The sequence below is a fragment of the Excalfactoria chinensis genome, chromosome 7 (assembly GCF_039878825.1).
Source record: "Excalfactoria chinensis isolate bCotChi1 chromosome 7, bCotChi1.hap2, whole genome shotgun sequence".
In the NCBI taxonomy this organism is placed as follows: domain Eukaryota; kingdom Metazoa; phylum Chordata; class Aves; order Galliformes; family Phasianidae; genus Excalfactoria; species Excalfactoria chinensis.
This window is the reverse complement of record NC_092831.1, coordinates 24805659-24833653: the sequence shown is the minus strand read 5'-3', so window position 1 is coordinate 24833653 and position 27995 is coordinate 24805659. Positions and strand designations below refer to the sequence as shown.

Genomic DNA, 27995 nt, shown 5'->3' with positions numbered 1-27995 from the left:
TGCATAATATTCTCTGCCTGGGTAACTTAAACTGTTTTGCAAATGTGACTCTGCAATATCAATGATTAAAAAAAATAATGGAAAGGAGGAAGATGTTTCATGAAAAATTATGGCTGTCTCAACTGGTTTTGTATTGTTTTTACAGAGTTTATATATGGTACTGGCGTAACTGTATTATATATTAAACATGTATTAATGTAACCATGTATTAATCATTAATCATGTTGCTTGAGGTGTTTGTTGCACTGTTTCTTGATAACACTGAAATAATCAATAGTGCCAGGTGTGTTTTAATACAGGATATATAATTGCTTTAGCATAATACCCACATTGAGCAGTGCTTTGGATTTCTTGTACAAGAGCCTCACAACCCTTCTTGTAGCAATATAGCTGCTAATCTGTGCTCTCTTTTGCGCCATATTTTTAGGTATTGCCTGGCAGGATTTACAAATGTAAATTTGGTGCAGGGTGTCCCTGTACAAAACAAAAGGCAAAGGCTTGTGTCCTAGACTGCAATCTGCAGGAGATAGCCTCTTCAAATCACGGTTTGTGTTACTTCAAAATCTTTGCAATCTTGTATTGAAATCTAATTTCATTTTTGTAAAGAAGGTAGACTGAAGGAGGAAAAAAAAACAACATATAACTTACAATATTCATAACTTGACAGATAGTTAGGCACATATAAATATTGCTGATGATAAACTTGAGGCTAAGGTTAGTCCATTGATCTTACTGATCTCTTAACTATGTTAGGGTCCAAGATGTCTGTTCTCAACTCCAATAAAATCATATAAAGTAAGCAAGTCGTGTAAGGTCATATAACACCCATGTGGAAGAGACACATACTGCTTTTCCCAGTGCCAGACAGACACTCCTGACTGAACTGATTTTAGCAGTATTAGCATAACATATTGCACTCCTCCCACTGACAAAAAGAAAAGAAAAAAATCCCACCAAGATTTACGCAGTACTGTCTGCTCCACATCACTACAATTCACCATGGAAAAACATTAAGGCAGGCATTTTGCTGAGAGTACTTTGGGTTTTAAAATAGTGATGTCTCTATACTAGTTCCCTATCCTGAGGGGTTCTTTATGCTTTTTTCTTATGTGACTCAGGAAGTACCAGATTATTTTTAAGCAAATGATCAGAAAAAAGCATCTGCTAGAAAAAAGGGGGAAAATATATTTTTCTAAATATGTATAAGCATCCAGTGGATTTAAAAAACAGCATGATGCTATTACTCCAATTTTCTTATAAACTTCTATAATTTATTCTCTTTTCAGTAGGCTTTCAAAGTGCACTTTTTGTCAGGGTTGTTTGTTTCCTCTGGTAGACTTGGCACTTCAGAGCTGAGTTGTTCCTAGTGAAAGTCCTGCTGCAAGATAGAAAGACTGTCACAAAAGGTACCAGTGTTGAAGTGCAAAATGGGGCTCTTCACCTGTCCCAAAACAGCCTTCAGCTACTCAAGAATACTCCAGCCTGAGGTCAGTTGAAACTTGCATCCCTTGCAGAACATCCGTGTAGTTCTTCTTTCTCATTTGTCTTCTTCAGACAAATTGAGTTTTGTGATGGAAGTTTTAGGCAATTCGTGTACTGTTTGACTGAAATATAAGTGCTTTCTCAGCAAAAATTGTGCATTGCTGTGACCTACCACAAGCAGAAGGTTCTGAGCATTTTTGGCCAAACACAGCATCACATGTGGAGCTGCTCATTTTACATGGTTGAGCAGTTCTTTTAGTCTTTTCCATTTGCTCTTGGTTCTCACAGCAGTCACCAAATAAGAGATAATTGATCTCAGAATTTCATACCTACAGAGATCAGAATCAGTCCCTGGTGCTACAGTCTGACTCAAGCCCAAATAAAATGTATATTTTTTAAATGTCAAAAATAAACATGTAACAATTCTTTTAGTTACACTAGTCTTTGGTTCTTGAGTGACATTAAATGTTAGAGAATTTATGATAGAAGTTACTACCTCTGAGTGTCCATAGTCAACACCTATATTGTCTGCATAGATGTAGAAACATCTAAGTGTCCAAGGCATGTAAAGAGACGTTTTGGCTAGTGAAGAAAAGAATCTTTTAAAGCTGTAAAGTAATACATATATATATATATGTAATACATACATAATATAACCTGTACTGTGGTAAGATCATCTTCGCCTCTTAATAGACTAATTGTGAGACTATGTGAATGAAGCAAATATATTCATCCTGAATGTTTGAATGCAATTGCAAATATTTCTGATGTTTTGTGATCAAGCCCAGTCTTTTTAAATTAGGTATTTAATGTAGACTCTATATCACACCTGGAGAGAACTATGTTGTCAACAGAGGTGCATCAAACCTTTAGCATGCATGGGATGGGCAGAATCTTGATGCTAAAAGAATATTTTGACATCAGTGTAGGCATTTGATTCTTACTACCAGAAACATTAAGAAAAATGCTTGAAGTTGTGCGTCATCCTTGATACTTCATACAATCAAGGATAAGCATTTTTTCCAGCTGTTTTGCTGCTGTGAACTTGATTACATTCTAAAACCACTTGTTCAAACTTTACCCTATACATATGGTTACTACCAACTGCCGATACTGTAAGTACTTTGTCCAGAGCAGCCTGTATCAGCTAACTAGCCTGTTACATGGACTGCTAGGAGGGACTGTTTCAAATGTCTAAAATGGTCAGCAGTTATACAACTTCATGTGTTTTACTGCGGAATGATCCCATTTGGTTGTAGCTCCCTAAAGGACAGATTTCAACAGGACATTAGCGGCTCTAATATGTTACTGCATGGGGACAGGACTAGGGGCAATGGGCTGAAACTTCAGCATAGGAAGTTCTGCACGAATGTGCGCAAGAACTTCTTTACGGTGAGGGTGACGGAGCACTGGAACAGGCTGCCCAGGGAGGTGGTGGAGTCTCCTTCTCTGGAGATATTCAAGACCCGCCTGGACGCCTACCTGTGCGACGTGGTGTAGGGAGCCTGCTTTGGCAGGGGGGTTGGACTTGATGATCTCTAGAGGTCCCTTCCAACCCCTACAATTCTGGGATTCTGTGATTCTGTTATTTTAGTCATTGGTTTTCAGCGTGGCTACATGTATTCTCTCACTGTGTTAGCTGGAGCTTATTTCTGTAATACTTACACCATTCCCCCATCACTACTGCTTACCTCACAACATCTACCACAGTGGTTAGAAAGCACCAAGGGTTTTTTTGTTTTTTAATATTTTATTTCTGAACGCTAACTTCAGTATTTGTATATGCTCAGATTAAGAGAGTACACTTTTAAACTGCTTGGTTTCTAATTTAACAGCATTTCAGAGCAATGCGTTTTATATGAATTGTTTAAGAAACTCAAGAAACCGGTTCCAAGGGAAAAAAATGTATGATGCTAACAAAATAACTGCTGTGCTGACCTTCTCAGTGATCTGCATGGAATACTATTTGTTCATCTTTCTCAAATATGTGCTTACACCACTAGGGATTCACTGACGAGGGAAAAAGCTTTGCTCACCCACATTTCTCATAATACAATGGAAGAGAAGCATGAGCAGGGCTAGGTGACCACCAGCTGATGGTCACAGTGAGATGACCTCATCTGCTGTCATATAAAAGTTGGAAATATGAAGCAGAAGTAGCTGCACTTCCTATAGCTCTTGGCTGATGTTTAATTCATGATCGTCTCTGCCCAGCCAGATACCTGTTTTCCAATTCAAACTTCACACTAGCCCAACAAGCGAATTGTTGCAGCTTTTCTGCTGGGCTATCTCCACACTGATTAACTACATCTAAAGAACAGTTTCCTTATTTATTCCTGAGTGTTGAGAGGGCCTGAGAACATCAGGCTAGTTTGTGCCTCTCTTTTGGCAACAGAATTAAGAAGTGGTAGAGTGAGGGATCAGCACAGTACTTCCTCTGTACTAGTGTAATGAGAAGCTGCTGCCAGTTAGAGTTAACAGAGCTGCATAGGCACAATGCTGGACCAGCTTTCTGTATCCTGCAGGCTCTTTGAGCCTTTCCATTTACTTCTAACGTACAAAAACAATTCATGTGTTGCTCTTGACATTACAACTTCACCAAAGCCAAGAGGCTTTCCCCGTCAGACAGGCACAGGTTCCATCTAAGCAGTATTGCACAAGCAATCCTTCAGATGCAGAAAAAAATTTGACAGACCGGTTTGTGATCCTAGATCTTAATTCTACCCACAAAGTGCACAATGATGCCCATCAGAGTCGCTTGACTGAGTCAATTCATGTCTATTCATTCCGATGGTTGGGTGCCCGTTCACATGGCAGCAAGCTATTTTTGCTGCGCTAAACTGACAAGAAGAATAGGTTTAGAGAAATAATGGGCACAGTGTAGCAAGCCTCTGCTACTCTGAAGAGTTTTTTTTCCAGCACTTTATTAGCCCTACATATCTAGTCTAAAAGGTTTTTAAAATATACCATTCTCCAGAAAATAGCCCCACTGCTGGAAGTCACGTACTGGCCTGGATGTCAGATAAATACTGCATCTCCCAAACTACTCATGTAACAGAGATTTCAAAGAGGCAGTATAAAACCCTTCCTGTGACATGCCCACCCTCATTCTACATGGCTTCTGTAAGCACAGATATTTTTGGTTGCCAAAAATATCACCTGCAAATGATACATTGCAGCCTCCTTTCAGATGGTAACATAATGCATTCCAGATACTGCTCCCAACAGATCCTATATCGCCTCCGGCATGATGATCTTCAGTTCTGGTTTTCCTGCTGTATTTTGAATTTGTGGGAAAGTTAATTGCACGTATTTTACAGCTGCAGAAGCCAAAGTGCTGCCTAAGTGCACTGAGGCAGGAACTGGTTGCAACAGTTTCCTGCATAACGCCTCATTCAGCTTGGAAAGGGATACATCATCTACCTGGTGGTCAAGCTGCTGCACTATTCGCAGCTCAGCCTTAAACTGTGTTCTGGAGTTTCACCACAAGAGGGAGCAAAAGCTCCCCACACAGGCTGACTGAGAAAGAAACCATCATCGTTACCACCAACGGCTCTATTGAACCCCATAGAAATTTCTACAGCTTTCCTAAACTGTAGTCTAAAGAAGGAGGCATTCAGGAAGACGTGCAGTGATTTCTAAGTGTACACTCTGCTAAGATCTGTCCAGATACCAAAACTTCCTTTTGCAAAAATGTACATAAATTATTTCAGAAATGTAGGTTTACAAGTGCAGGCACAGCAGATAGGAGTTTCGTTGTAGAAAAAGGACTGGACACATCACATAAGGAAAAACAAAACATCCTACAAGGCCAACAGTTATGTATAACAAAATTTATTAACATTGCTTTTTATCCTTACAGAAAGCGTAGTTGTGTGCACATGCACAGTTCCTCTATTAACACATAGTTCTCTGGTTCCACAGAACACTGTGACTTACAATGTGTTATTTTACCCATAATCATTTCTATAGGCTTTTTCTTGGATCCGTAACACCATTCTTCGAGCGTAGAAATCCCTGTATTCTTCAGGTAGTTCTTCAAGTGTTTTCAAGGCCCTGTCCAAGATCTGTATAGCCCTAGAGGCTGCTGTGGGATCTTTATTTCCGTAAGTGTCACTCTTATCATAGCACTCAGCAGGGAGGTGTTTCCAGAAGACATTCAGTGCCACTCCAAATTCCTCAGAAATGACATTGTGGAACCACATAGCTGTGAAAGAAAAGCGTCTAAAATGAAAATTGCGATCTAAAACTTCCCTGTGACTCATGATAAGTGTCAGAATCACCCAAGCTAATTCTATCTGAGGAAAAGCCTCCATTACTGTACTTACTGTATTACAACCAGGATCTATTTGTTACATACCTGGAATAAATAGCACATCTCCTGCTTCCAGATAACATTGATAGCGCTTGGCTTTCACAAAAAGTGGGTATTTCTCGAAGTCTGGGTTATCAACATCTAGCACCTCTGATTTAGTACCTAGGGACATTTTCAGAATAAACAGAAACAAAGCATTAATACGCTGCTGGAAACGGCAGTTTTTGAGCACAGTTTAGTATTGGTTATTGTTCTGTAACTCATCTAAAAGCCAGGCAAATCTGTTGGCGCTCCTCATTTACTGAAGATGAATATTCTCTTCTTGTCTATATTTCTCCTGCAACCACAACCTTATTAACGCTAAATGATAGTTCCACTGACATATACAGCATCATTTCAAAACTGGACAGAGCACGGTGCTCCACAGTTAAGTGTTGAAGACAGAACCAAGCAAAGTTGCAGGGCTCATCTGCAGATTTCCTAATTTGCATCACTAAAATTGTTGGCTTTGATCAAAGCAAACTGCATCAGAGGGACCAAATCACTTCTTACAATTACGGTTATCAGTTACAGATTGTTTTTCTACAGCACAACACTTATGAACTGGAGGGGTAACTATGATCCCCAAGCTCTAAATGAGTTGTGTGTGGCGTACATACCTGACAAATATAAATATGGTACATCTCGAGGACTATACAGAACAACTCGCTTTCTACCCGTTACCTGGATTAAGAAGTTATCCATTACCTGAAATGAGCACAGTAAGTGATGTCAGCCAGAAGTTAAGAATAAAAAGCGTTAAATCCCTCATATATTAAGAACTAGCTAAAAAAAAACTTAAGAATGTGAGCAATCTTAGCCCTTAGCTGCAGATTCTTTAAAAATACTGTGTTTGAAAAAAATAACACCGCTTTCATGCAACTTTGCTTTTTTCCTTTGTACAGGAATCAAGTTCTTTCATCTTAAAACACAAGGTACACCGCTCTTTAGATACATAAAACAGCAAAATACAATGCAAAATACATTTTGAGTTCTTCTTCAGTATTACCTCTACCACATTTTGCTGAGTTTCTACTGATTTTTTTAGATCTCGTTTACATTGCAAAAAGCTGTTTTTCTTACAAATCCATTTATTTGCAATTGCGCTGCATGTCAGAAGACCATCTTATTTGGAACGTACCACACTGCAGCAACAGACTGCTAAAACCATCATCCAATTACCTATGAGAAGTTTGTCATTTACAGAACCTTGCCAACAGAGATTTGTAACTTAATATCCCAACCCCACAATGCCATCTGCAACATTTGATGCTAACCATATCATTACCTACATCATAATGTGTCCATAGCTGTAATCCTGCTGAGCTGATGCGGAAGACACTAGAGAAAAACTGTTCCTTCTCAAAATACTCTGGAATCTGAACATCTTCTGCCAAAACAGGAAACTGTTTTCTGATATCTGCAATATCCTGGACAAAAGAGGACAAAACTGTCAGTGAACCATTTACGTGTGCTAAAATAAGGAGGCACCTTAGTATCGTTTCCTATCACAAGGAACACAGGGCCAGAATTTCATTCAGCATTAGCAAATGACTTCAGAAAACAATGCTTTTCACTTGTCATTCTTTCAGCTCAGACTTGGTCACCAGCGGTAGCAAAAATAGACAGAGTTGCTGTGAACCATGACTGCTAGAAATCAAACTGAGGAAGTGATCATCAGAAATCCTTTTATATTAGATTACAGCAGTGGCTAGAGAATAGAATATAAAGGATGTACTCTTCAATGATCAGCCAAGTTCTTGTAACAGCAACTATTTTGAACACCTAGGTTTAAATATTCTGACATAAATCCACTCAGATTCCTAGAGTAAGTGACCATAAACAAGTTTTATACCAATACCACACAGTCAGATGACAATAAAAATTGCTGCTTCACAATATTACAACTGCAGTCTCAAGTAACTCACCTTCCTAGCATCTTCACCCACTGATCGCAAATAGTACTTCTCATCCTGTAGATAATACACAAAAATAATTGTTCTGGTTTTAGTATGAGTTAGAAATACACTTAAGTGCCTACATCTTTTTCATTAATCTAATGTAGAGCTGCATTAAAATGTTATACAAACAGATGCAGAAATTCAGCTACTTTGTTATACTTGACTGCTCCCTGCTGTTCATCTCAACAAATGGGAAATGTAAGTTAAGCGAGGAGTGAAGGGGAAGACTTGTCAGCTCTTTCAGCATTGCTTTGATTGAATTCAAGGGAAATGCAGATTATAACTCCTATTCTTCAGAACTCTGACGTGGGAAGCTACCTTAGCTGAGAGAGATGTAATCAAACTCATATCTTCACAATGTTTTCTTATAAAACACCTGAAGTACCCAAGTATTTTAAAGCAAGGTTAGATCGCTCAATTTCTTGCTGGAGCTTTTGCTGATGTCAGTTAGGTTTCAATAGCAGGAGCAGGAAGTTAACCATACTGTACACACACACAACAATTTCCACGGGAAGAATTCTTTGCCCTCACATTTTTCTCTTGGCTCCAAATCACACAAAATAATTAACTCTAAAATCCAGTGTTTTAGTGGTCTAAGACTTTACAATTATTTTTTCCCCTCCAAATACAAAACTGGGAAAAGAAGCTGTGTCACCAAGGAAGTTACCTCAGAAAGAAAGTATTCTTTGTGTTTGACTTCAGCTGCCCTCTGTACAAACACATCAAAAGGCAGGGTTCTGAAATGCAAACATGGAAATTCATACAGGCAACGAACATAACGTGATCTAAATGCAAGGCTTAAAATCATAAGCTTACTCACCATATCTTACAAACTTCTCTACTTTGCTAAACTGTCTTCAGTACACACCCTAGCAAGCAAATCCAACAGCCACTGAAGCCAATGCCAATACCAAAATCAATACAAAGACAAGGCAGCAGCATGAAGCTTACGATGGGACTGCAGCAACACTCACATCAATTTTAAATCGTGGAACTTCACATTAAGACTAAAGCGTTTGGTTTTTTTAGTTCTACTTATTTTGTTTTAATCCCACTTATTTAGTTCTACATCATTTCAAGTTTTCGCAATTGCTTCTAAAAGTGACAAACATCTGCCTCTAAATACAAGAGATTTGGGATAGAAGTACCTATACACAAAGTTCTTACTGAGGAAATCCATCTGTGGTACTGCAGAAACGTGGATCTTTACTTCCTTAGATCCCGCGGCTTGGCTCAGGTAATCTACTGTCCATTTGGTTGTGCAAGGGCCCAGCTCCATTCCTTTCAGCACAACTGGCTCTCTCTAAGGAGGGAGAAAAACAACAGCAGAGAATGCCATTTGTATCCAGTGGTGATGCGGGGGTACAGAATTATTACTTCGAATTGTCATCTGAAATCTAAGGAAACTGTCTTAGTCCAACGTGGCGTCAGACACGTGAACAGCTGTATCGGGACCTGCAGCACAACCTGACAAACGAACGTTCAGCAAAACGGGGGAGATCGCGGGACCGCTTCTGTAGTCACTGTTTCCACTTCCCAGCTGGATAAGGAAGGTTACGGAGAGGCAACAACAGCATAAGCAGGCGGTGTGTCCTCGGATCACGGAGGGATCATCGAGCTGAGCTGAAGGACAGCCGCACTCATTCCGCCTGCTGGCTAAAGAGGCATGGCTGGAAGCCCTGCCGCAGCCCCGGCACCCCGCTCCCGCCGCGTCCGTGTTCGTGTCCGTGCTCGTACCCGTGGGTAGACGGCCCGCAGGAAGAGCTCCCTTGTCACGCCGTCCAGACTCGGCACCTGCACCACGGGCTGCTCGCGCCGCTCCATGTCCGCCGCCCCACAGCCCCCCCTCGGCCGTTGTCCGTCGGTCCGCCGGGAACGGAGAAGCGAGCAGAAGCGTTTCCCAACTCCTGCCGCCGGACGAGGGCCGTGAGACGGGGCTCTCTTTCCCGCTCCTGGAGGTCGGCTGCGCGTGGAGGTGACGGACGGCACGACGAGCCGGTGCGGCCCGGCGCTTCGGCTCCGCAGCCCTCCGCGGCAGGGCGGAACCAGAGGCGCAGGCTGCGTTTCCGGCGGAGCGGCGTCCGGACGGACGTACCGGGGCGGGGCGCACCGCCGCCATGATGGCGTTGCGCGCAGCTCCCCGGCGTGCCCGGTGGCTGGCGCGCGCGCTCCTGGTGCCGGGGGCGGCCCGGGCGGCCCCGCTCATAAGGCGCGTCCCGGCCCCGCCGCTGCCCGGTTTGCTCCCCACACTCTCCGCTGCACGCTTCGCCAGCAGCGGGCCGCAGGGAGAGGGGCCGCAGCGGCGGGTGGTGGTGGTGCGCATCACGAATCCCCTGGCGTGGCTTCGCACCCGCTTCTACTACCTGCTCATCCGCCTCTACTTCGACCCGGAGTTCAGCATTGAGGAGTTCACGCGCGGCGCCAAGCAGGTGAGGCCCGGCGGCGGCTGGGGGCTCTGGGGTTCATTACACAGCAGCGGAGAGTAGAGGTGTTAAATAGAGGTGTTAAAGTGCCTGGGAACCCGAGGTGCAGCCGGGCAGAAGCACGGCACGCGGTTTGCGATGTGTGCAGAACGCTGTTTGCTTTGCTTTTCCCGTTAATTTTTACGTGCGGTACAGCCCAAAGCACGCCGTCAGCATTTCGCGTGTGCACTGTTTGGATACATCGATGTGCTACTGCGTGTGACGCTGCCTACAAAACTCAGGGAGATGGGAAGCTGGGAGCCTCCCAGCTTTAGGGACTACAGTGGGTTTGATACCAAATATTTTCAGCGTCGAGCATCTGTTTTGACTGGGAGGTGGCTTGGGAAGGGGCTGGGCAGGGGTCAGTCAGGGAGGGGATCATCAGCTGGTGTTCTGTTCCAATGGTGATATACATTGCAAACATTGAAGTCTTAAATCGTAATGTTTACACAGCTCACCCTATAACAATGCATTTGCCTGAAGAGTCTGCAAACCCAAAATTGTTTATTTGTGTATTTCTCTTTTATTTCTGTAGGCCTTTTCTGTTGTTTCACAGCTGCTGTCTCAGCGAAAACTTGACCTGCTGGATGGCTTGGTTTCAGCAGAGGTAAATGCTTCCGTCTCTACTTCTGCCAGCTGTTGTTTTCTATTATGAATTAAAATTATGATAGAAAAGAAAATGTTCTTGCCACTAAGCATAGAGATCGGTTGCCAAAAGGTTTTCTGGTGTACCTGTCATTTATGAATTCCAAATTGCTGAAGTTGTGTTGGCCTGGGGACAGAGGTATCATATGCATCAGTCAAGAGGAGGACGTGCTTCAGGGCTGTATCTGCCTTGTTCCTGGATTTCAGCTTGGTTTGTTCTATTGCCACCAATGCCTCTGTTACAGATTTTTTGGCACAGTGCTTCCCTGCTGGACAATCTCACCTCCTCTCTGAGCAGAGTTAGCAGTAGACTGTGATTTATCTATATGTGTATATATATATATATATATTTTCTTTTTTTAAATTTTTTTATTTTTATTTTTTTTCTTATAAATGTTTTGAAAAAGCATCTCCTTTTCCTCTGGTCATTTTTAATTCTTCAGGTGATTGGGGTAGCTTGTGGTCAGAGTGTGAAGGGGCCAATGCTTAGAATGCTCTAAAGCTACGACTGTGAGTGTAATCTGTAAGTTAAGTCGTAGGGGAATGGTTTTCCACTCTTTACTGATTAGCAAATGTCTAAACATTTTCTAGTGGGGGTGTGGGTCCTGAAATTGCAAAGTTAAACTTAGTGGTAGTGGAACTGATTTGCAGAGAAATTGGTGAGAACTGAGGAATGATTGAATTGAAATGTAAAGAATAAGCATATAGCAAAGTTAGCAGTGTGAAGGCAGAGTGTAAGTAGGATGGTGGAAACAAACTGAAGTGGTATTCTCTGGACTTACATGTATTGCTATTCAACTTCTGCTTTGACAGTGCATTTTCTAAACATTTTAATTGACTAGAATATTAAATGGCTCTTGTTTGGTTTGGTTAGCTAGGGCTTGGGAGTACCCGGTGCTTTGCTCACACTTGCTGTATGTTTTACAGTGTTAAACAAATGTTATAGCAATAGAGCCCACTTTATTAACTGTTACAGATAAGGCTGCTACTTCAGCTTCTTAATGAAGAACTAAGCACAAGTTTTTTTTCTGAACCTAGGTACTTCAGATGTTGAAGGAAAAGATTTCTTCACTCTCTGAGAACCACAGGGATGCTTTAGCAGCTGACATGGATGCAATCATGTACACAACAGAAGGAGATGTTCGCATTTACTACGATGATGATGGTATGTTAGAATTCTAAAACATTTCTGCAATGGGTGGTCTTTTTTCCAGCTTTTTTCTTTGTACAAGTGGATTTTTTGATGTTTTTTTCTTTTTATTCCTTGTTCTTTTGCTTGCACTTCATCTGCATTTAAGTTCCCTAATTTCCTTTTAAACCAGAACCCGTTACTGTTAGGAAATTATGGTACTGTTTTGATTTGTGTAGGTTTTGTCCATTCCTCTTTTACAATTTTAACTCTCTGTTGTTAGTCCTTAATCTCAAACCACTCAAGCAGTGACTGTTCTATATGTGGAAGGGTGATTGATTTAGCAATATGAAGATGCGTACCTTCCAGGGATAATAATTAAACCTGGATAATGAAAGACGTTTTACTGTCTTCACTAATATTTTTCTTACATGAGATATAGTGACAGAACACTGGTTATTATTTTAAGCTAGCGTTAAGTTCAAACAAGTTTTCTTTTAAGTACTAATGTTGAATGCTGTCTTCTGTCAAAGTTGACCTCAGTCTTGGAATCAGAATTTCATATTCTCAAACCTAGTGAGCTTTTTTCCTGCTATTGGAGGTTTGTTTTTTTTTTCCCTCATTCACTTCTGAGATTTAATTCCTCTGCCTTCTTTTGTAGCATGAATAGTTGGGTTTTGACTATGTGGTAACCAACATACATATATATTTATATATAATGTTTATACAGTTAGGTTGTATACATTCTCATGAGGTATGAGGTAGAGCTCATAGGTTACATACCTTTCTCTTGATGGTGTTTTTGTTACCGCTTAACAATGTGAATGCTGCTAAACAGCTCTATTATTAATTATTCTGTTGTACTTTTTCTGGCTGAATTCAACTATCTTTCGTGGGTCTCAGTAGGTACTGAGCTAAATAGTGGATGAAGAGCATTTGACAATTGAGAAACGTGACGTCTATATAATGCTTTATTTCTGACAGGAAGAAAGTTTGTTAGTATCCTGATGCGTTTCTGGTATCTGAATGGTGCTAACCTACCCGATGAAGTACCAGGTGAAACCAAAGTCTTCCAGATTGTGTTTGGAGACGAAAACACTAAGGAAAAAAGACATATTTTAACAGCAAATTACGAGTAAGTTTTTTCACCCCTTGTATGTCCATGGGCTAGCGGTGTGAAAACTAGTTTGGAAATGAAAATGTATGTGTTGTATCAGTGCAGAATATGTATTAAGTATTTAAAGAATGTAGACAATGAATATGTATCTTTCTCTTTAGTGCATAAGCATCATCCTATGAGCTTTCACAGGAATAATACAGAAGTATTTCTTTGTTTTTTCCCAGGTTCCAAAGGGAATTTACAGAAGGAGCAAAACCAGACTGGACAATTACACGGATTGAACATCCAAAGCTATTAGAATAAATGCCTTCTGCAGAATCTTTACATTAAAAATGCCCTCTTGTTACAAATATGAGTCTATATTTTTGTCTATTTTTTCCCTCTTTTCTAAAAGCAAGGAAGAACTTTGTATATTTGATTCACCTAAAATTATTTCTGAAGTTTACACTATGCTGAAACTTTGCAATAAAGCCATTTCAATGGAGCAGACTGGTACAGATTTAATTGGTACTGGTGCTCATTCAAGGTATTTAAATGGAACATTTTCACTAAGGCCGGTATAATGGGGATGCTGACTTCTTGTATTCTGAGAAGAAATGGTACTTCAACACTTTCATAGCTGCTGACCCTTCTAAATTACCTTCATATGTTTGTTTGTTTTTTTTCCCCCAGGGACTGTACAGTGTGTAACTGAATCATATGTGAGATGAAATAGGGGTAAAAGGACTTAATAGATTGTCTAGTTCCAACAGTTCAGTTTGGGGGTAATGTCATTATTGAATGCATTTGAGATTAGGAAACTTAGAGCCATTAATAGTGGTTGGTGTGAGATTGGAATAAAAAAAAAAAATCTCTAATATCACACTGGGAAAATGGTTTGTAGACTTATTTTTTTAAATAACAAAACAGTGCTCCTTTCAATACAGTAACTCACAGATAATTCCAAGTTCAGAAGTTTGTGTTAGAATCATCAATCTAAAACTTGAATTTAAGTGGACCTGATAATGGAGCTAAATGAACCTTTGGAACTGATTGTAAAAGAAATGGGCAAATCATTATATATAAGACACAGAAGATTTGAAATCCCTTTTAAGTTTCTTGTTTAGTTGTTAGATAGTAGTAGGCATAAGCACAGCACAGGTGAGGAGGGGAGCTGTGTTTCAGTGCTGGCCACCTCTGAAGAAGTTCAAAGAAGATTTGATGAATGTGCTTTTCTCATAGATCACAACTAAGGTCAAGCAAGATGAGTATTTCTTACAGAATGAATCAAACTGATGTTAGATGTATTTGTAATGCAAGTTATGTTGTTGTATTCTTTTGTTTCATTCTATTCTGTTCTATTGCTTTTGTTTCAAAGTTAAAAAAAAAAATAATTACAGAAGAGTGATGTAATCAATGTTAGAACTACAATGATAAGACTTACTTGCCACCATAGTACTCTGCTGAAAAGTGCAAACACTTCTCTGGACTTTCAATGTTTATTATTGCTTGAGTTAAAATGACTTGTATGAGTTATATGTTAAGAATGTTCATTCTGCCTGGAACAGGTATCAGTGAATATTATGTCTATACCAAGTTTTTACATTTCTTTCTAATCAGAACTGGGTTAGAGATTTGTGGTTATGTGACAGGGAGAATGCCAGTGGTCTGTGAGTTTGAGCTCTTCAATTCTTTCAGTTGTCTATGGGGATTTTTCCATTCTTTTAACTATAGCTGCCTTTGGAATATGCTTGAATGTTATCTCTAGTCATTTTGAATATATTGGTTTCCAATACTGCAATTATCTTATAAGTTATTCCTCCTTGTCTGAAAATCTCCAGTAAGAGCATGTTAATTGCAAGACTTAAACTAGTATAACTCATTGGGTGGTGCAGGAATACTTCTCTTTCCTGTTAGAGGTTAAAAAACAAACAAACAAAAACACCCACCCGATTTTACATTGCTAGCCAAATGTAGCTGCTCCAAACACTCTAAAGTACAAAATGGATTTAGTGTGTTCATGCTAACTCCTTGTGAATACATTGGTAGGTACTATAAAGATTGTCCTGAGTTCTCATGGCTAAAAACATATGGGGTTGTTTTATGTAATTTTGATCCAATACTTGCAGGTTAAGTTGGAGAAGAATACTATCCTTCAATGATTTCTAATGATGCCACTTAAACGCCTTATCCAAAATTCATACAGATTATTTGTGTTACAGAACTTTAAAAGGAGCTAAGGAAGGTGCTTTGTTAGAGATGTTTTCCTGATTTACTAATATGGAATAGACATTCTAAAGAAGAACATGTACTGTTCTGTGTGGGGTTTTGCTATGCTTCCTGCCAAAAATAAAGGGGGAAAAAAAAGTAAATCCGGGGTTAGTTTTTGAGGATAAATGTACATTGAATGAATGTACTGCCCCAGAATCGCTGAGAGGGACCACTGGAACAGTATGGGGTTCTGTGTCACAGCATGTGTTCCTGCTCCTAAATTCTCTTGCTGTTTTGTCTTAGACTTCACTTTAAAAATACGCTTGGATTTGTGTGTGCCTTATTTGCCTTCTATCACCTTTTCTGACTTCCACTTTTGCTACTGCGAGTCACGGATAATTGTAGTTGCGCTTTACAGTCTATGCATCCTATGCATGCAAATCTATAATATTTGCAGACTTTTTCACGCAGGCTGTAGTAATGGTTGAAAACAATGTTACTTGGCTTTTTTAGTGAGTTGTAGGGTAAAATCCGTACCTGTTAGCCAGGCTGATATTACTGATTAATTTTACACAGAGCACTGAGGTTACAAGGTGTCTGGACTAGAACTGAACTTTGAGATGTAAAATACCACAGCCTTCTGCCTGTGTAAAACCGTGCTTCTTTAGGTTCATATGGGCTTTGGAAAGACTAGACGTTCATCAGAAACTGTGGACGTGTTTCCTGTTACTGTCGTTGCTTGACTGTAAACAGCTGCTTGGTGCACTTTCGGTTCATGTATCCATTTAAGTTTTGTTGAGTTGTTAATTAGCTCTGGCCGACAAAGCCCACATCTCACTCACCAGTAGGTGGCCCTGGTTACACAGCTGGGGAGTGGCAAACGTTAATGAATGTAAGCAGGATAAAGGATGAAATGGCAGAGGTGCTTATTCCCATTCCAGTGCTGTTTAAGTCATTTAGATTTAAGAACATTAGTCTTGATGTTCTTAGTGGCTTTCATCCGGAGTCAGCCATAGCGTCATCTCTGTGAAGTGCCAACCTTTTTGAAAGTGGTGATTTCACAGCGTGAAAGATGAGCTATAGGGGTGAATTCATTCAGGCACCTTAGTATCTAATGCAGCAAACCTTAGTTTTGTATTCACGTTTTAAAGTCTGTTTATCATGTTGATTGTGATTGTTTTCCCAGGGTTGTCCTGATTAATTTGGAGTCTGCATTCAGCTTTCTTCAGTCTGTAAGGCATGTTCAAGTGCAACTTTACCTTTATTTGAGGTTATACTTGGTTATTTTCAAGTCTAATTGCTTCAGAATTGTTCTGATGTAAAAATCAATTGTTTGTCCTTTGAAAGGGAGTAAGTTCAGTGTTTACCTTCAGTTGTGTTGTGGTTAATCTTGTTTTCTGTCCTATGTGCTCCAGCCACACTGACTGCAGCTGGGTGCCTTTCGTTGTAGGCTGTGTTCACATCATGTCTCTGGCTTGCATGGGCTGAGATACATGCATGTGCTGGAGGAGTGTTTTTTCATTCCTCTTTTATGTGTGCATCTAAAGCCTTGGCTTAGAGGCACTGCACCAAGCACAGGAAGAAGCATTTAGCAGTTAGAAGATTGAGCATTGCCTGTTTAGCTGTGCTTTTATTCATCTAAGGGAAAAGCAGCTGGCCTAAATGGAGTTTCAGAATGAGGACTGCCCACAATGTGTTGTAGGGATGTACTTCCTTGTCTTTCACTTATTCCAATGTGAATGTGCTGTTCTTTCATTTGTCTTAGAATCCTGCCATACAGGGATGTTGAGTAAGTCACTGTGCATCTGTAGCACTGTTGAAAACACTCCTCAACTGTGTCTCTTAAACATATTCAATCTGAATTAAATGACATAAGCTTTTCCATAGTAAGCTCCTATTGAAGTTGGTGGGAGGATTGTCATGAGCTCTAATGGGAAGGGTGGAGTGTAGCTTTTTTGCTGCCTTTGGAGTGATTCCCGTAGAGTTAAAATTAGTTGTAGTTTCCCTCTTGTGCCATTTTCTCCCTCCTCTACTGTCACAGAACAGGTCTCTTCATAATGAGTTTTGTTTCATAGTGTTCAGGAACTGAGTGATGTGACCAGGACAAGCAAGCAAAGTACACATGTAAGCAAGGTCAGATCACAGAGGTGTCAGGCTGTCAGGTCACGTTTGTTCATGTGGACAAATGTGCTGTTTTGGTGTTGGAAGTTTTCTGTCTCTGATCTGCTAACCATTGCACCTGGAGGTGTTTCAGCAAGGATGTAGCCCTTTGCCTCAAGGGCGAGATGTAGTATGTGTAGGAGTCAAGTGTTGACTTCAGTGTTTGTCTACATTATATGTTAAATTTGACAGTAACTTTTCACACAATAAGCTTTTCTTGTACTGTGATTTGTGCATGAAGGAACTATTTGAGTTTCCAGAATAGGGACTGAAATTCAAATGTAAGGTTGCAGAGGTTTCACAGTATGTTTGGGAAACTGCCCAGGTAAAGTTACAGTGAATCAGAGCAGCTGCAGGCTGTCTCTGCCTTACTTTAATTAGGAAATTGCACATCCTTAGAAATCAGAAACAAAAAAGGTTGAGGGGGGAAAAGAAGGAATACCTCAATAATCCCTCTTTTGAATCTTTTGAAACCTCTTGGCAAGAGCAACATCCGTAACTTAAGTACCAGCTGCTCAGTCTGGAGACCTGAAGCTTCTTCAGTGGTGCAATTTGAGTATGTGGGTATCATTAAAGCCTCTGGGTCTTAGTGTGGTAGTTTGTGCTCCCTGATGTTATGCTGGTTTGGGATCTCCTATCCTCCTACCTACAGTACAGCCAGGTCAGTACTTGTGATGTTCTTTTTCTTTTTAAATGGTTTTATAAATTGAGAATGGATGAATATGAGTAATGATTTGGGATTTTTATTTATCTTTGGGAAAAAAAGAGAGTTGAGGAACTGCAATATGAGATGAAGAACAAGCTAATGGAAGTAGATTTGTGTAGCCCATAACTGATGTCATGCAAGGCATTGATTACTGAACAAGTGAACTTTTAATCATTGCTTGCTGGTTCAGGATGGAAACTGAGTCATAAGGTGGTCTGTCTTCAATTGGTAGCTGTTTGAAATTTGATTTCCTTTATGTTCCAAGTACATACGTTAAAATCTGCAATGAGCTCAGGGAGGCACTTCGTGCTTTTTAACTACTATTGGCGCAACTTCTGTCTCCACATGAGGCTAAAGCCCCTGTAGCAGAACCTTCTGATCTGATAGCCTGTTCCCTATGCTTTTGTCATTAGCGTTAAGCCAGTTGTTTTCTGAGGTAGCAGGTATTTTCATAGGTAGAACAAAATGTTTTTTTTTTTGTTTTTGTTTTTTTTTTTTTTAAAGCCTTTTTCTTACTTTTTGCTCCCACAGCTTCTGCCTTAGAAGCCCGTAAGAACTCACTAATCCTCTGGGTGTAGCGTGCAGCGTTTGTTGGCAAGGTTTAGTATTTCCATTGGACTTCTGCTGAGAAGTACTTACAAAAGATGTAATTCCTGCTGCTGTCATTCAAGCGTGGTGCAACCCAGCACTGAGAAAATTAAGCTGTGTGGTTGCACTCCTGCTATCACGTTCCAGCTCTTGATCTCAGAGGAAAGTAAAACATTTGTACTAGTACTTGTAAGGATGGTGAACTCACTGTGGCTTGAGTTCCAAACACAGGGGATATGCTTAGAACTTAACACAGTAGTGCAGTTTCAGAAGCAAATTAATGGGAGATATTTTAAATTAAAAAATAAATTAATGTCAGCCTTCATCTTTGTCTCAACAGAGAGCTCTGCATTAAAACAGTATTTATAATAAAACCTTTGGTATCGTGATTTCTGTTTGAAGGGAGGGTGAGTTTTTTTGTTATCTTTCACATTACAATGATCTTTTTTTGTTTGCTTGTTTTCTATTCTTTCCTAAACACCAAGGGTTAGGGAAGGAAAAGTGGTTTTTCTGCTGCTGATATTGCAGACTTCTGAGGGGGGGGGGGAAAAAACAAAAACAACTAAAAAAACTAGATTGTTTCTGGTAAGCCATTCTCACATGTTCTGGGTTATAGTGTATTTATATACATATAGTATATATAGAGAGGAGATTTCTTCTGAATGCCAAATTGATAATGTTCATTATCTTTCTCTGCAATGAAGGCTATATATATCAGCGTGTCTCTCCCAGTCAGTTTTCTTCCAGTACCGTGTCCTTGGGCACAGCTCAGGGTCTCCTGCATTTTGCAGCTTCTTGCTTTTGTTTCACTGAAGCATGTGGGTTTCAGGCAGGGGCAGCTGGATGAAATTTAGTCCTTACGTTGTCCCAGAGATTTCCCTAAGTCATTTAATAGATGCTCCTAGCAAAAACTCAAGTTATAATAGCAGAAATAGAGGAAGGGAACCAAAGGTTGTTAGTAATGTGAGTTTCAAGTAAAGAGGAAACTCAGATTTTTTGGAGCAGGACTGGATGTTGTTTTCTGCTGATCTCTGTTAAAAGTCATTTAAATGTTAAACTTTCTCCAAAATTTCGGTGTTGTACTTGCTTGGATACCACCTTATAGGAGAAATAGTATCAGAAATTAAATGAGAAATTATTCTTTCAGCTAACAGATTGACAACCGAAATAAACAATAGAATCTGTCATGTAAGCCCTTTGTTTTTTCATTTTAGCCACAGTCAGTGCTTTCTCATGAGAGCAATGTGTTCAGATTGCAATCGGATTTGTACAGTGGATGATTTGAGGCCTTATGTGTAAAATTTCTGTCCATTCAAAAGCACTAATCTAGCCACATTTGTGAGCACAAATACTTGTTTTTCTTTAGGTTCTGTGCTGCTTTATGAGGATGATGCCCCTCTAACTTTATTTTTTTCCTTATTGCGAATTTGTTTTTGAACTGTTGCTGTCTGTACCATTTGGATGTAGAATGAGGTGTAATGCCAAGGATTTAATTGGCTTTGTTGCTTACTTTCTCTAGGTGGTTTGCTGCGCTTAGTGGTTTGTAAGCAATAGTGTGGGGGAATTTGAAATCCTTTCTTCATCTCCTTTAAATTCTTGCTTACGTTCACAGCAGGCTGCCTGCTTTAGTAGTCTTCTGTATTTCCCCCAGTGGACTACATTTCCTGTTTTCTTTGTGAACAGCACCATATGGAATTGTTTTGCCATTTTCACTTTCTCGCTGATTGATTTGAAGAACTATTTTGGAGATGTTATCCGGATGATGTATCCCTCTCCCAGGTGTGTGTCAGAGCTCTGTGTTCCTCATTTAGTCCTGAACAGGACCAGTGTGAAATCCACACATGCATCTCTGCATATTTTCGTTCTCATTGCCCGCGTTTCTCTTGCATTTTTTTTTCATGAAGTCTTGACATCATCTGCCTCCAGTATTGGCACTGCCTCGGTACCTGCTTTCAAGGCATGTATTTGGCTTTTTTGAGATCTGGTTGTTCTATGTTATCTAACGAAGCTCTAACTAATCCTTTTCATGTGATTTTTCACTTTATACTGTGCTTGAGATGATGCATAGTACAGAATCCCATGGAAGGATTTTTTCAGAGTAACATCCACAGTTCCTGGTAAGTAGTTTGATAGCTTGTATAGCAGAAGAGGCAGTAACTGTCAATAAATAGTTATTTTTCTTTCTGATGTACTTGGCATTTTTAGACACAAAGGTCTCATCTAGACAGCTGCTCAAATACAGTAGGCTACAGGGAGATGGGATTATGTGCTGAAGGAAAGGTGTTTGTTTTTTTAATTTTAATGAATGCCAGCTGTACTTCACAGGTGGGATTGAGTCCTAATCAAGCAAACAAATCACAGCTATACCTGAATTAGTCAGTTCAAGTCAAGCATTCCTAGCTGCACTTAGTTCCATGAAGGTGGATTGAGATATATGTGATATAAACAAGATATAGCAAACTCAAACCCTGAATCATACAGCACCTCCTGGGAAAGCAAGCAGGCCATGCAGTTTACTAGTAAATTGTTATAGCAAAGTGTCAGCATGTTTGAAGACTGATGTTGACAGTGGAATACAGACATGGCTCTTTGAGCTGTTTCAGGTCTAAATATGCGCGCTCTCTCTTGAGCTTGGCTTTCAGACCAGCATTTTATGGTTTTGATAACAGTAAGAGAGATGATGAAAGAGAAAACCGTGTGCCATTGTGAGTAACACTGAAAAACAGCCCTTATGTTTCTGCAGAGCTCCATCTTCTGTACTGGAAGAGAGGTAATTTCAGTTAGTGCTATTACAGGGTGGAAATAAGTTAACGTGTTGTCTTCTGAGAAACATCATTTATGTGTCACACACAGTGGAAGTCTGTTCATACTGAGTTATGTCTTTTTGTGGTTTTTCACCTGTCTCTTGTGCTTTTAGCATGTGTGGCAACACAAGTGAAAATTTGAATGTTCATTTTTAAGAAGACTCAATTTTTATTTTTTAGGTCCATGTGCTACTTTTTTTATAGCATTGTCACACAATAACTCAAATTCCAGATTTTGAAAGCAAGTATATAGGAATCAAGTGTGTGAAAGAAGGCACTTCGGATTTATCAGTTGCTACTACCCATTCAAAAATATTAATCTTGGTTTCTCCTTTTGAAAGAAAACACAAAGCCATTTTATTTTCTCTATAGGCCTGAGCACATATGAGTTTTCAGTGACTTAATGGTACTTGTGCTGCTGCATTGGAACTGCTGAATCATGGCCTGATCCACTGATGGAGCACCTGGGGAAAGGACCCGGTCAGCCCTGGGAGCACAGGTGAAGGCAATTGAGTTGTCTGGCAGGGGTGGAGCCTGGCTGCACCTCTGCTAGACCCCATTTGAGGTCTGACTGTCGCTGGGGAAGGATCTCTTTCTGGAGATCCCTGCTTGGTGAAGCTTTCTCCTGAGAACCTGGATTCTTCTCATGCAGGTGACCAATCTTCTTCAATCTTCTCTCCTTCTTTTATATCACCTTTCTATTGTGCTGATTCCATCACATCTCTGTTGTAATGCCCTTCTCAGTGTATTGATGTGTCCCGTTGCTACAGCTGCTCAATTTGGCTCACACAGGACATGACTCAAAAACCAATTTAGAGCCTTGTAAATGACTGGTTTTGATTTTGTGCTTCAGCTGCTTCAGCAAGGAGTTGGGGCATGCCACAACACAAGGCGTCCTACCAGATATTCAATGGGGGCACCATGGATCGCATGGTTTCACTCACTACATTTTGCAGATAAGATTTTTTTATTTTCCCTTTTAGAATTGTGACCAGAAGGCCCATCACACTGCAGGCTTCATGGTTCTAGTTTTAGCTTTCTATTCTAGATCTGAGCCTGTTCTGCAGTTTGCTGTGTTTTAAGAACTGCTTGGAGTGTGTTCTGTATTTGTTGCTTTATCTCAGAACAGGAGCAATGACTTATCTCTCATCACTGGATGCAGCTCAAAGCTCTGCTTGTTATGGAACCGGACTTGTTATATCTTTACATGGCTTTGGAACAGTAAAAATGGCTCAAAGGTGTTATGTAGGAAGCAGCCTGGCTGCTTAGAGCAGCTGTGTGCTGTGGTTTCTTGAGAGCAGCTGTACTCTCAGCCAGCCCTCTCCATGAATCAAATTGCCCAATGTTTGTCCTTCAAATACTGTGCTGACCTATATAGCAGACTAAAGCTTCCTTTTCTAATATTGACTTAAGGCTTAAGTATCATTGGCCTCTTTTTCTATGCTATCATTCTTTTTCGTACATAACAGTCCTCTGCGATGTGCAAAGGGCCAAATTCAGACTTCTTGGCAGTCCTGTTGTGAGAAGAAAAGGTCTCTGCAGGGCACTGATATAAAGTAGCAGGCTTTGAAACAGTGCAACATGTATCATTTTGGTTCAGAGGTGTGTGCGCTGTACTACTTGACAAAGTAGAAGTACAGCCCCTAGTGTCTCTTGTAAGCTTTTCTCTCTGTTAGTTTACCTCAAAGCTTCATCTTATACACTATAACCCAACCTTGTTGTTAATTGTTCCTGAAACACTAGAAAAGCAAAACAGAAAATACTAACAGCTTCATGTAGGTCTCTGGTTAACAAAACACCTCTGTTCCTCTTTGACAGAAAATAGCCAGTGGTGACCAAAACATTCTCTGTGCTCATCCTTATGTTTAGAGTACTGTTGCAGGATGTGATGCTTTTCAGGATCATGTGTGGCATTAGCTGGCACAGTGCTGCTTAGTGCTGCTTACTGCTGCACACCAGAAGCAAGCTAATTGAGGGTAAAGTAGGGTGTGCTCATCTCCTTTTTTTTTTTCCCCTGACTACCTATTCCATCTGCTGGGTTTTTTTTTCTTGTTTAAAAGAGCTAGTCCTAGAACTGACTTAAAGACTATGGACTGCTCAAAAATCATGTACCAGCCTGGCCCAGCAGTTGTTGGCTTTCATGCAGTCAGAAATGGTGCAAGTGGCTTAATATTTGTAAATAAATAAATAGTTTGCAGAGCTTTGTCTTTTTTTATTTAGTGTTATTCTTAACTGGAGTATGTGCTTTCATTAAAGGCATCTTTTTGAAGCTTTTTTGTGACTTTGGGCATTAGGGGTGTGTGTTATCCAGTGCCACTGGGACTAATTAACCCACGTGCTTCTAGGAAATGTGGGGGTTTCAGACCTGTGTAAGGCATAACAGTCAGTAACAGGATTTGATAACATCACTGGATCTTGTTTGCAGATGGAGATGATATACATGTCTGAGCTGGCTGTCTCTCCATGTGGAAAGAAGGACTATATCTTTCCATTTGTGTTGGCAGTTAAGATCTGTTTTTCTATCAGGGCAATGTACTTTACATTAAAGAGTGAGTAGCAGCCTTACCCAAACTGTACTTCATAAATAAAAACCTTTTAAATGCAATTGTGCCTTCTGCTATCACCTGAGGCTTATGCTTTTCTACCTTCTGTGGGTGAGGAAGATTGTAAAGTACTATAAGGAGTCAAACCTGTGAGCTTTCTTCAGTTCTTTTGGAAAGGCACAATATTTCTCCTCCCAACCCAGGAAAATTTGAATGCATTGGGATCACTGGCAGTCTCAATATTTCGCTTAAGTATGTGGGTTTCTAAAATGGATGTATGACTATTCACTGAACTCCTCACAAGGTACTAAAATTATATTTTTGAAAACGTAAGAATGCGTAACATTCTCTCGTGTAGAAACAAGATCAGATGGGTGCCTTTGTGTTTAAAGTGCTAGGTTTGTTTTTTCCTGTGTAGAACATAATACATTTGTTAAAAAATTATAGATTACAGGCCATACTTCCTCTCTAAGTAAGCATCCATATATGAAGATCCGTGTGTGGTCATTTTAGTTACAAATCAGCTTTAAATTGGTAAATCTATTTGTTGATTCTTCATAAGCCTTCTGTTTGTCACTTTATTCATTTAAAAACCAAGTGTGCAGGTACAAAAAACCTCCTTTTTCTTTTTCTGGAAGACAGTCCCAGATGTTTTGCAAATTCAAGTTGTTGTTGTGTTGTGTGATATATTTAGGGGAAGGATGATGTTGTTTTGAAGATAATGAATTGTGGTGCTGGGTTTTGAGGCGTAGTGTTTCCAGCTATGCAAGACTCCATGACATGACTCAGATGGGCCGTGAGTTGTTTGGTTTGTAACAAAGGGGCTCTGGACAAGTGTGGTATGCAACTGCTCCCTGAAGTGCTTGTGTTTCATGTGGTGGGGCAGCAGGACAAGGAACAGAGCAATGGTGTTCCAAACTGAATCTGTGGATTAGGAAATGTTTCGTGGGAAAGAAAAGTGGGATAGGACGTAATGAGCATAGCTCTCTGGAAAGGGTGCTGCTTTGGGGTGCTGTAAGGAGCAATGCAGCACCAGCTGGGGCAGGTGTGTTCTATGTGGTTCTCCCAAATGAATAAGAAAATCTTGAAAGACAGTTTTGGAATGTTTTTTATCCTTTATGTATGGCAAGCTTATGTATTTCCTTAGCATAGCAGTTGCATTTTGTGAGTCTGCATACACTATCTTGAATGGACTGTTTAGAAAGAATATGTAATGCTCCCTGTGGTAACATTTATCCAGTCCCTGCTTTCTTCCAGTGAAATGAATGGCCTTTTTTTGTAAACATAATTCCTAGAGATGGAAATATCAGGGAAAAGGAGTTAGTGGCTCTTTGGTATTCCCAGAGACTGTGATATACCACTGTGGCACTTGCCCAACAAGAATTCCTGGCACATTTTTGCTCAGGAGATAAAATGAAAGTTTTACTGAGAAGCAAGCAAGAGCTCCTGCAGGTGTACAGAAAACTTCACGATGCAAAAGCACTTATTTACCAAATAAAGCATGGACATAGCAGTGAGACATTGAGATGTTTGTGCTCTGTAATGTCACGATCGCGATGTAAAGCTCAAGTCTATTTTTTCTACCAGAGTTCTACCTTTGTCCTGAAGCATCAAAAATATCGACATTGGGATAGTTAGATAGATATTAACATGAATTTTTCATTACTTTGCATTGAAATTCAGGTGGCTTTAATTTATTTTAGAGATAACTTTGGCCTGGTGTATTTACCATGTTAGCCTGTAGTTCATTCGTGGTCGATGTTTGGAAAAGGTATGCGAAGACTGAAGGAGTAGTGTTGTTTTTCTTGTAATAGTTTTGCTGTGTTGGTGGCCATTATGTGTTTCCCATCACTATGAAGAATCATCCAATGAAACTCCTATGTTTGATGGTGATGTCAAAGCCCTGTGGGGTAAGTGAAATAAATAGATGACTTACAAGTGAGCAAATACTACAGGGAAGTAATTAGCATATGTGTCTATAGAGGGAAAATGTCCATCAGATAATATTTTAAAATTATTTTTCTGTATGTTTATTGTTGTTTCTCAATACGTGAAAATGAAGCACCTGGTTTATGATTAAAGGAAGGTGGATTGGTTTGTTTCCTTCCCACTCTAGCCACTTTGAACTCCTTTAGGTTACTTCCTTTACTGAAGTTGCAGATGCGTAGGAAACAGGAATACTGTTGCCTGGTTTGTAGTGTGATCAGTCACCTATGGCAGATAGTTGTTAGTGACCTTGTTATCGTGAGAACTTAATTGTGTCTGTGAACAGTGTTGGTTTTGTTGAAAACATTTACTTTGGAGATAATTCACAAACAAAAGGGACAAAAAATCACCTGCATGCTTCTTTTGTTTCCAGCAATTTATCATAGCTGTAGATGTTTGCAAAGGCATTTATAAAGACCATAAGTGAATGCTTTTTTTCCTACCAAGTTTGAACATTTTTGGGTCAAACTAAAATTGCTAAGTTTATTTCGCCTTTCTGTGTGATTAATATTAGAAACGGTTTCATTAATTTAGTGCAACTGTTTAGAAGCAGAAATTAATTAGAAATGTTTCAACATCTTCAAAATCTCAGGTAGAATTTGAGTTGGCAGACAGCTCTACGTGAAGGCTCAAACGTTGCAAGGTCACTCTGTCCTCCCTGCCTGTTATTTGCTGAAAGAATAATTCCTGGAATCCGAGGTGATGTTAGGAAATGTGAACTTCTTATCTGAAAGGCAATGTTTCAGTATAATGCCTTTAAAGTTCTCTTTTAGATTAGGACTCGATGAAAAGTGAGGAAAACATGAGGACTCATCTTAATAAAAAGGCTTCATGCTCCTTTTCCCCTGATCAAATCTTTTTCAGAATGTCTCTAGCTAATTGCTATCACCTTGCAATAATGTATGGTGAGTTTTAGGAACTCTGCTCAGGAGGAGGGTGGTCAGAAGTGATGTCAGTTTTGTTATTCATACTTTTATGTGGCTGAAAATTATCGAGTGCGCTCTATTATCCATATGCTTAACAACAAATCTTTTTTTAGCATTCCTCTTTAGGAATGCCCATTATGTCCCACTACTGGAGCTCTGTCCAAGCCTCACACGTGTTGGAAATAAAATGTACTTCCACTAGTCTTTGAACATTGATCAGGGTTAAGGTGGACTCGTATGTTTCCACAGCAAGCTCAAGAGTGAGATCCAAAGGCTCTGTGAAAGCTCAACACATTGCCAGCATGTTTGGAACACATGGCACCTCTTTAAAATCCCTTCTCAGAGAAGAAGGATACTTAAAATAGACTCCTCTGTAACACCATGTGTAAGCTATTATCAGTCACAACTCTTTCAAACTCGTTCAACATTATGTGAAGGGAACCTCCTCAAGCAGCAGAGAGCCCCTCCTTCATGAAATGCAGAGGGAATGTGCTTAAAACAGGAAAGAATCTTTCAGTTTAAGACCCGAAGAAGGATTTAGAGGTGCAAGCTTTTTACAGTTATGATTATGTATTATCTATTCTGGTCTATACGTAATGTTTTCTGAGACCTTGGTGTGTTGCTTTTATAAAGTGACAAACAGCTTAACTTTTCATAAGAAGATGATTCAGAATTGCTATGCTGGTTTTCAGTACTTCAGTATTGTTTGGTTCCATTAAGTCAGTTCTGTAAATGCTGCAGTAGCTTTAAATTGCCACACAACTTGTCAGGCTATATTTTCTATTACTTCTCAGCAAAGAATGTTTTTAAGCTTCATCTGATTTTGAAAGCAATCAGCTAACTTAATTATTAATTATCTCGGTTCTTGATGGTGACTGGGATTGGTTTTGTGTACCTAGTGCCTGCCCAGGAAGTATGTCTGGTCCAAGAAGAGTAGCA

The 27995-nt window shown here is 40.0% G+C and overlaps 2 protein-coding genes across 3 annotated transcripts; one reads left to right on the top strand and one right to left on the bottom strand.

Moving 5' to 3' along the window:
• Window positions 1-5283: 5283 nt before the first annotated feature.
• Window positions 5284-9894, bottom strand: TYW5 (tRNA-yW synthesizing protein 5). Of its 2 annotated transcripts, none has more exons than XM_072342294.1 (8): window positions 9535-9894; window positions 8946-9100; window positions 8465-8534; window positions 7765-7809; window positions 7129-7266; window positions 6457-6544; window positions 5843-5959; window positions 5284-5689 (listed from the first exon to the last, which is right to left on the bottom strand). In XM_072342294.1, exons 1-8 carry the CDS (start codon window positions 9619-9621, stop codon window positions 5433-5435), a joined length of 957 nt encoding a protein of 318 aa, XP_072198395.1. In that variant the 5' UTR covers window positions 9622-9894; the 3' UTR covers window positions 5284-5432. The 2 variants fall into 2 exon arrangements, with proteins under 2 accessions (XP_072198395.1, XP_072198394.1); XM_072342293.1 differs by lacking the exon at window positions 9535-9894 and adding an exon at window positions 9265-9398.
• MAIP1 (matrix AAA peptidase interacting protein 1) lies at window positions 9867-13637 on the top strand. Its single transcript, XM_072342295.1, has 5 exons — window positions 9867-10226; window positions 10795-10866; window positions 11943-12069; window positions 13018-13168; window positions 13378-13637. Exons 1-5 carry the CDS (start codon window positions 9915-9917, stop codon window positions 13454-13456), a joined length of 741 nt encoding a protein of 246 aa, XP_072198396.1. The 5' UTR covers window positions 9867-9914; the 3' UTR covers window positions 13457-13637.
• The last annotated feature ends 14358 nt before the right edge of the window (window positions 13638-27995 follow it).